Source organism: Beta vulgaris, chromosome 3 (assembly GCF_026745355.1).
Source record: "Beta vulgaris subsp. vulgaris cultivar EL10 chromosome 3, EL10.2, whole genome shotgun sequence".
Classification (NCBI taxonomy): Eukaryota; Viridiplantae; Streptophyta; class Magnoliopsida; order Caryophyllales; family Amaranthaceae; genus Beta; species Beta vulgaris.
In genome coordinates, this window is record NC_079204.1 from 46,430,429 (window position 1) to 46,440,617 (window position 10,189).

General features: G+C 35.5%; 1 protein-coding gene across 1 annotated transcript; it reads right to left on the reverse strand.

Moving 5' to 3' along the window:
* Positions 1 to 1,845: 1,845 nt before the first annotated feature.
* Positions 1,846 to 3,363, reverse strand: LOC125495718 (pterocarpan synthase 1-like). Its single transcript, XM_048640520.2, has one exon. It carries the CDS (start codon positions 2,733 to 2,735, stop codon positions 2,010 to 2,012), a length of 726 nt encoding a protein of 241 aa, XP_048496477.1. The 5' UTR covers positions 2,736 to 3,363; the 3' UTR covers positions 1,846 to 2,009.
* Between the last annotated feature and the right edge of the window lie 6,826 nt (positions 3,364 to 10,189).

Here is a 10,189-nt window from a genome sequence, read left to right on the forward strand (position 1 = left end):
CTTTTCTATTGCTTACCTTAATTTTATCTTATATTAACATGGATTATCATTGCTTAATTGTATTTGCACAAATCACAATTACACATGTATAATATTTAGGGTTTCAAATGGAGAGATGAGGAGAGGGGGGCAGAGAGTGTGAAAGAAACTGAGATGGAACTAATCCTAAGAGAAAGAGGGCGAAAGAAACTCGGATATTGCATTGGAAAAGGTATAGATTAAACAATTTTTTATTTGTAAAGCATTAAAAGTTGGTATAGTTTTTCAAGGCAAACTGAGTGTTAGTCTAGTACAAACACTAGATCAACTACAAGAGGGGGGTGAATTGTAGTTGGGGAGATTTTTGATCTTTTTGCGGAAATAAAAGAATCTTTAACTAAGAAAGAGATAAGTACACAAACTTAAATGAAATAGGAACACGGGAATTTTTACAAGGAAAACTTCCTAGGCCCAATAGGAAGAAAAACCTTGACCACGAGGTATTTTGACTCAATTCTCTTTAATATACTAGGCCAAAAGACTCTCTTTTGTACAACCTAATATAGGACCTTCTCTGTTCCTCTAGAAACTTGTTCCCTGTCAGCTTGTTCCCCCTGAACAAGTGACTTTCTCTCTTGACTTCACTAAAAGTCTTCTTCTTTCTCTCTTCTCTTTCTCTCTCTCTTTTTCTCTCGAAATGATTACAGAGTTTGTTTCACACAACCCAATCTCTAGTACAATGAATAATAGTGAAAGAAGAGTAGAAACCAAATATACTTTCTTTGAATGATATTACAAGAATAACTAAAAGCATAATTATTTTTTTCGTTACAACACAACTATATGTAGATAATAGATTGCCCCATGATCTTCTCCACGTACATAGTGAGAGCTAAAATTCAGCCTCACTCATCCACTTTGTAGCCGTTAGAAATCCGTTTGAAGTTGTGCTTGAATTGGTTCCACATTTTCAGCCATCACCGCACGCCTTAGAGATAGGTAAGTTGTTATGGGTTGTTGTAGTTCCTAAAATCTAGGAACTACTTCAACAGCCCTACTTTTTAGGTGCTGGAAGTTAGCGCCTCTCAAAGCTTCACATCAATTAGCTTTTTCATCTCCTGCGCATATACTAACTTTCAAGAATATTATGGTTTCTAATATTTTCACAAATTAAAGTCCATAATATAAATTATTAGTCAATAACACAAATAAGTTAAATAACTTAATTTTGATTAAGCTCCTAATCAATTCTCCATAAGTTATTAAACACGTTATTTGTGAGATAAACCTAAGATAAAATAATAAACCTAAATTATAAGATAGAATAAAATAAGTAAATGTAATAAAACAAACTAAACAAAAGAAACTAAATTAAATGAAGATAAATATTTATCATCATCAAAATAGTGAATACAACACTGAGGACAAAAGTGGAAAAAAAAATACTAAATGAGGGTAAGTTGGGGAATTCATACCATTTTATAATTGAAAAGGGAATTAAGAAACAAGAACAATATTTTAGGACACCCTAAAAGAAATATAGGCACTATATTATGAGACGGAGGGAGTATTAACATGGATTATTATTGCTTAATTGTATTTGCACAAATCTTAATTACACATGTACGACATTCATTAAGTTTTTTTTTTTTGAAGGACGACATTCATTAAGTTAGTTGTATTAATTAGCTAGTGTACTTCTTTCTCTGAATGATCTCTAATTTTCCACCTTTTTGGAAATTCTCCTAACCATTAAAAAAAAATAGATGGTATACGTTATCCAGTACTACCAAGTAGTACCAACCTAATAATAAAATGAGAGGATCCTAGTACAAGACGGTATTATCACAATTCAAAAATTAAATATGAAAACATAAAAAAAACTATCAATCCAATTCTTGTTGTGCAAAAACATGTCCATCATATATGGCTATATGCTAATATCCTCTCACATACAAATACATACACATATATTCCAAGACAAACCCTCTCCACCAAAAAAAATTCATTCACACCACAAGAAATTTCCTTCAAAAAATACATAAATACAAAAGAGAAATGATGATAAAACTAAAAGAAGACACCATCAAAGAGAGAGATGCTTGACTAGACAAGGGTGCACCATCACTTGTGCTAGACCCCGTTGATCCACCATTGTCCGATTCTATCTTAAAACTAGTAGAAGCATGATTAACAAACACATTAAACAATACAACAGCATCACCACTCTTTTGATCAAACGTCACCGTTTTAAGCTGAACATAACCTTTAGCAAATCTAAAGGCTCCTGTTCCACCAACCACAGCAAGTTCCCGTGCACTGTCACTCATAGCATCCCTTCCCATCACATTTAATGTACTCCCATTAAATTCTCCTTCCAAAAACATAAAATTCATCATCATAATCAAAGCGGGCTCTTCTTGGTCTGCAAACCCATACATTCCTTGGGCCCGGCCCACTAACTTTGACGTGATTTTTGGGCCTTCAGTAAGTGGGTCATCGATCATGGCTAAGGCCCCAAATGTGGTGGGTGATTTGTCAGTTATCTTGGCCTTAGCGATTGGAAGGGCTGATGGGTTGGGCCCACTAAGAGTGTCGTGAAAGTAGAAGGTGAGGTGGGTTAGTTTGTCATCTTCTTTTATGCCGAGTTCTTCCTTTGAGATGGATCTTGAGAATATTGCATGGTTTGTGGGGAGTAAGGTTAGGGAGATTAGAGAGAAAGTAAGAAAAATGGTGAAGTTGTATGGTTTTGCCATGTTTATGAAAACTTTAGGTTATGATAAATTGGTGAATAATGTACAAAATAAAGTTTGGTTTGAATTTTTGGTATGATGATATATACTACTTTGGATTCGTGCAAGTTGGTGTTGAATGGATAGGTTGGTGGGTTGTTGCATAAAGTGAAAAGCAATGATACTTCTAATGTGGGTTACATTACAAGCTGGTAATTCTACAAAAAGAATATGAAAAAACTAATCAAAAGAGATTAGTGGAGTGGTTGGCGCGGCTAAGATATAGCTTTTTATGTGAAATGGGAACGAGTAAGAATGGGTGAAAGAGAAGTATGACTTTGGAATTTATAGTCAACTCATTACTTAGATCGCGTTTACTCTACTTTATTACATTGATTAAAATTAATATTTGTTGATTAAAATTGATATTTACTGATCCACAGTGGCGGATTTAGCATGTAACATCATGGTGCACGTGCACCAACAATAAAAGAAAAAAAAATAAAAAATTCAATTAGTTCACACGCGTTTTTTCACGGGCTCATTTTCAATTTTCACTCTCTCAACTCCCTTTTCTCTCACATCTCACTTCTTTTTCTTAGTTCTCCCTTTCTCTCTCATAAAATCTCAGATGTAAACCTTCACTTCTCCCTCATACGGCCTCACCGGCGGCGGCGCGCGACCCTAAAGACGGTCGTGAAATCACACGGACCTCCTGCTATTGCCTAGTTGCTTCCTATAGCGTAGTCGGGTTGACGGTTGACGTTTGTGACTTGCCGACCTACAGCCGCATAATCGATCGGAAATTGGTGGACGACAGTGCCATGGTGGACGGACAACCTTCAAGTGTCGTGACTCTTGACTAGGTACATCTTAATCTGCAGATTTCTTGTTTGAGTTTATAGATTAGGGTTTATCAATTTCATGAGAATTGAAAAATAGATTGTCATTTCACTTTGTTATGGGTGTTTATATATCAGATTATATAATTTAGAATTGTTATAAATGTTGATTTTGTTGTTGTACTTTGATTTGAGTGTTATTGGTGACATTATATTTGAATTGGGTATTATCACTATTAATGCTGGTTACTTAATAAAATAAAAGTAGTATTATTAACACTTTGTTAAGGTTCCTTAATATGTAAAGGTCACTAGAATGTATATTTTTTGTTTTGGAGGAGCAAAATAAAGGTTTGAACTAGCAATTCTCAATTGATTTGCTTTGGTGGGACTGACATGTTTTATTAGTTTATTGTTGGATGTATAATGTATTCATAATTTGCTTTGATGGCCTTGCACACCGAGATTTTATTTGGATATTTGATTTTTCTAGTACTATTTGGTTGTATTTTGTATAATTATTGGTTATATATATTTATTTTCTTTTCGATTGAAAATTAGTTTGGAGTATTTTTTATTAGAAAATATTTTAGTTTAGTGAACGGTAATTGGTGGTGAACCACAATTGGGAAATTCTTGGATCTGCCACTGCTGATCTATACTTCAAGTTGGGTAATAGCTTTTGAGGTATTTTTTTGTGCTTAAAAGGAACAATCATGGAATAGTTCTCTCTAAATGAGAGTCTCTCTCGAAACAAGTGCGAGAGTTAATCCCTCCAACAAAATACTCAATCCATCCATGTCGCCTCATGCCCTCGTCTCTCACTACTCCTCAAGTACAACTACAAACTGTCAGAATTCAAAACTCTTCAGAAGCCACCCATTATTCTAACTAAACCCTAACTTTCAAAAAAAAAACACCTATATTTTCTTGCGGTAATTTTTTCAGAGCCTCTCACGTTCGACAACACATATATTGCTAAAAAAGTTGGCAATAAAGATTGGTGACGACTGACGAGTGTTAGATCTTATTATGCACTACTACGCTGCATAAATCTTTTACAAAGAAAAAAGACTTCATAAGCAGAGATCAATTCTGAGCCTTCAAAGTTATCAATGCATCAAGGATAGTACTATCATTTCACTTAATTTTATGAATTCCACAAGGATAGTCACATGAAGTTGTACAGGCCTAAATAAAGTTATTTATGAATAGTATGCTTTATGAGGAAAGAGAATTAACAAATAATACCTTTAAAAGTGTAATATTCACACCCCATAACAGCGAAATAATAAAATGGTAGACATAAACACAAAGCTTACTTACTATCAATAAAACTCGGCGTATTCATTTCAATAATCCGATTTGAAATTTCGGATCGGGAAAAATGTGATATGAATCCGACCTAAAAAGATCGTATATCCAAAATTTCGGATCGGATTGGATAACCAAAAACTAAAAAAAAATAAAAATTTTCAAAGGAAAATTTCTTGAAATAAGCTTCGGGTCGAATAATCGGATATCCAATCTTGAATTAGATATTTTGGATCAAATATCCAAAATTCTAAAAATTTCAATATTTCGGTTGTTTTTGGATATTCGAAAATAATTTTCGATCCGTATCTAATCCGAAAATTTTCAATATCTAATCTGAAATAACCAGAAATTCTAAAATCGGATAAGATATCCGATCTACCAGACTGGATCGACCGAATCGAATATTGATGAACACCCCTAAAAACAACCCCACAAGATTCTCAAATCTAGTTATAAAATAACATGTTTTATTTTTTAAAAAAAAAAAAAAAAACATGCACAAACTTGACAAGCTAGAATAAAATTTGTGACAAGGTGAAATTTTCCCCAAATGAAACTACTAAGTGAGGAGTAGTCAAGATAACCCATGACTGGATAAACATGAAAACAATAGTAAAAAACACCAATAGCTCAACACAACATTGAATTAGGAAATTTAGGTATTCAGCATCAAATTTCTTCATGTCCATGTCAATCACAAAAGGAGTAAAAAAAATGAACATTGTGTCTTCCATACACCAATAGCTCAATACAACATTGTGTCAAGAAAATCGAAAAGAAGAAGTAAATGATGCTCAGCGGAATTTCCTGCGGCCTGGTAGAAAGTTCGAGTCTCTTCCATCCTCCTCGGCTGCGGGCGTGGGTGTGAGAAGGCTTCCAAAACATGTGGGCTGTGTGAGCTCGATGCTGCTACTCCATACACACACACACACACCAAGCTACACTCCACACAAACACACACGCCACTCCCCACTCCATTTACCATCTCCACATTAATACCCAACAATCTCCGACCTGGAGATTGGTAAAAGTGAAGAATATAACCCCAATAAATATGTAGCACAATCTCAACTTGTCGTCATCACACTCCACCTAGTACGGAACCACACTTCCTACTCATAGAGGAAGCAACACTGAGGCCTCACTCGACCCCAAGTCTATATTGCAACGCGAACCATAAGGACTCTTCATAGTTCTACGAGCATCCCGACACTGCTCCCACCTGAACAAAACATCCTTCTCTAGGCTCGACTTCTCACACACGACACTCATGTGTGCCTTCTTCATCTTGTTCTTTCTACATCCACTTCAGCCAAAGAGACACCGACTTTACCACCATGATTCTTCTTCACAGGCCTACTGTATATAGCCTTTTGATTTAATGACACTCTTTGTGAAATTTTCTTCATCCCTTCGTTAACTACTCTTATCGTGTTCCCTATGATGTACATCATTTCGCTTCTTGCACATCGAGCTACAATCATTGCACCCTTTGCAACTTTCTAGGAACCATCCTCGAACACTACCTTGTAGCCGGACTTGTCAAATTGACTAATGATATCAAGTTTTTCTTCAAATCAGAGATGAACTTGACATCCTTCAACTTGAACACGTCCCCACTTGCAAGCTTCACGCTCACATCTCCCTTGCCTTCAATCTCTAATGGTTTATCATCTGCAAGGTACACTTTTTCGAGTTACTCAAATTGCAGATTTTGAAACAACTCCTTACAGGGCGAAGAATGAAACGAAGAACCCGAATCCAAGATCCATGAACCAATTGAGCTCGCTGCACTACTTACCACCAAAGCATCATAAACATACTCTGTTACAGAGTTCGTCGATGCATCACTCTCTTCATCACTATGTTGATCTTCATTCTTCTTTTTCTTCCCCTTACCAGTGTCTTTGGAATCCTGGCATTGTCTCCTATAATGACCTTCTCGCCACATCCCAAACACTCCACCTTCGCCTTACCAACTCTTCCCCAGGACTTTCCCCGCTTAGATCTCCCATGTTGTCTCCTCCCTCTACCCTCAACACTGTATGCTCCACCGGATGATTCCATGGAATCCTTACGCTGAGTACTCTCACTCAACACCAACTCCGTAACATCATCCAACTTTAGTGCTTCCTTCCATGCGAAATTTCTAATAGCAGCAACAACAGTATCCCACTATTTTGGTAAAGATGACAACAAAATCAAAGCTTTTACCTCATCTTCAAAGGTAATTTTCACAGAGGCCAATTGAGTAATAATTTTACTAAATCCATCAATAAATTCAACAGCAGATTCACCATTAATATCTCAAGTTCAAACAAACGACTCATCAGATATACCTTATTCACAGTAAAAGGCTTCTCGTACATGTCTGAAAGAGTCTTGATCAACCCCATCGTTGTTCTAACGTCCTTGATATTAAAAGCAACATTCTTTTCTAATTTCAATCGAACCATACCTTGTGCTTTCCGATCGAATGTTGCCCAATCTTCATCTTTCATTATAGCAAGCTTCTTTTTCGACAAAGGTTGGTACAAGTCTTTCTGGTACAGATAATCCTCAATCTGCATCTTCCATAAACTGAAATCCTTACCATCGAATTTATCGATCTCACCTTTCCGTCATCCATTATGCCTATTCAACACGATCAAGTCGCACAACGATTCAACCTGGCTCTTGATACCACTTGTTAGGAATATATATCGTAGGCGCTAACAAATCGAACAATAAAGTATAATATATATGAAGGAAATAAGAAAGAAAGCAATAATGAACACACAAAGATTTAACGTGAAAATCCTTTGAATAGGGAGAAAATCACGAACACTGCACTAGGACTTTTAATATGAGATGATGATACAAGGAGAAATCTTTAATCTCTCTAGACTTTCTAACCTCTTTCTAGGTTCTCTAGTCTTTTTCTAGATTAAAGAATAATCTCTCTCTTCACACATATGGCATAACATGAACAATAATGGCTACAAACATATTTATACTAGGGTTATGATTTAGGCATCCCAATTAACCAAGGAAACTAAAATAAATCAAGAAAACCGAAAAGAAGAAACAAATGATGATGGGCGAAATAACCTGCGGGCTGGCAGAAAGTTCGAGTCTCTTCCATCCTCCTCGGTTGGGTGCAGGTGTGAGAAGGCTTCCAAAACCTTCAGGTTGCGTGAGCTTTATGCTACTACTCCATACACACACACCAAGCTACACTCCACGCAAACACACACACGACTCCATTTACCATCTCCACATCAATACCCAACACATTGTACCATTGGTTCTCCAATGGCAGCGGCCTAGCTTTAGTAGCCCCCCTTCACCAGATTTGCATTCACCCTCCTACGCTTTCTTTTCAAATCTTGTGCCATCTTATTCCTCTTTTTTATGACTTTTAAATGGAAAAGTATCACTTTTAGTACCCAATGTCCAATAGTCATGTCCTTTTTTAAAGGTTATCATCTCAATATAAGTCTTTAATAAGTGTATGATTTCATATATTTATTTCCGCTTATTTTATTATTACAAGTATGTTTATATTATTATTTTAATGTATTTCATATATTTTTAATATTATTAGATATAATATGCTAGGTTTTATTTTTATTACTAATATTACTTAATTATAGTATTTTTGTTCATTGAGAAATCTTGGTTGAAGAACTACAAGTCAAGCCCAAATATTTAGTCAAATCTTAGCTCAAGACTAAAAGTTCAAGCCCAATTCTCCTTGTGAAATACATCCCAAGACTTCAAAAGCAATGAAAGAAACAAGAGGAAAAGAAGAAATAAAACAAAAGAAGTAAAAAGGAAACCAAAAAACAGAACAGAGTAACATTATTCCTATTCTTCTTTGTTCCTCCCTTCACTCCTCTTCGACATTCTTCATCCTCTCTCTTCAAGATACCTCACCTTCTCCACCACCGTATCTCCACCAATAAGAAAGGCTGCAACTTACGACCAATCAGACGAAACCAAGCCGCAATTGGCGCCGCAAAAACGAGGAGAAGGTCGTTTTTAGGGCCGAATTCTTGGAGGCCCATTCTCCTCTCCAATTGGTTCGAATTTCACAAATTGGGCAGCGAAATTGGGTATAAATACCCCATTAAGGTTCGAAAATCAGTATACAAGAAATTCCACAAATTTTGAGTGAGAAAATTTGGAGAAATCGCGTGAGACTTCGAGGCTAAATTGGGGGCGCTCAAGTTCGACGAAGAAGACAACCTTTGGTTGGAGTCCTAGCACACAACCGAGGAGTGTGATATTCAAGCTTCGACGTAGGTGCAAAATCCAAAACCCAAAGGCGAATTTCCGCGCAAATTCACAAGTTTTTCTCTCTTTCTCTTGTACTTTCAAATTAGTTTCAAATTTCCCGATTATACTTTTAAATTTGGTAGAGTTTTTTGCGGGGATATACCATGGTAATAGGGTATTTTGTGGGGATATACCTCACTAATTTTTTTTGGTGGGGATATACCATCTTAAATTTAAGTTTTGTTAAAAGGTACCAAAAACATGATTTCCGACGAAAAAGTCAAAATTTCGGCCTTTGACTTGGTAGGAACTCGCAAGTGAGCCACAAAGTGACGATGTGAAGTTGGAGAAAAATGAATGTAATAGAAGCAATTGAATATCACACACTATACAAATAGTAATTAAGCAAGTCAAAGGCCGAAAATTTGACTTTCTCGCCGAAAATAGTGTTTTTTGTACCTTTTAACATAACTTAAATTTAGGTTAGTATATCTCCACAAAAAAAATTTAGTGAGGTATATAAAATGCTCTATTACCCTGATATATCCCCTCAAATAACTCAATTTTATAGTTTGTTTGGATTGTGTTGTTGAATTATGTTTGGATTGCGATATATGAATTAAGTTAGATTGTGTATTGAAGTAAATTTGGATTAGGTTGTTGAATAACGAGTTGAATTCAAGATTGTTTGTTGTTAGATACTCAAATTATATTTGATTGTAATGTTCAAATTTCAATTTTATGCTTAATTTGCTATCTTATTAGGTATAAAGTTGAGATTTTTGCTAGTTATATGATTTAGCCTAGTCTATATTGTATAACAACAAGTGATAACTAGTTTAATTTAGGCCTGCAAAGATGGTTATAAGTTCAAACTAGAATATAACTTGGACTAGTTATTTAAACATAAAGATATGATATGTTTAGATTAACTAGGGATTAATGATGTACTTCTAGCTCTATAATGCTTCTAGTTTAACCGTCAGAAGTTGCAAAATACTTGTGGTGATTAGATTAGTTTAAAATCGATATTCGGCCTAGTTCAATGTTGATTAAAAG

Bases quoted from the DNA above. Each gene is read 5' to 3' on its own strand.
- LOC125495718 (XM_048640520.2), bottom strand. From the start codon at position 2,735: ATGGCAAAACCATACAACTTCACCATTTTTCTTACTTTCTCTCTAATC.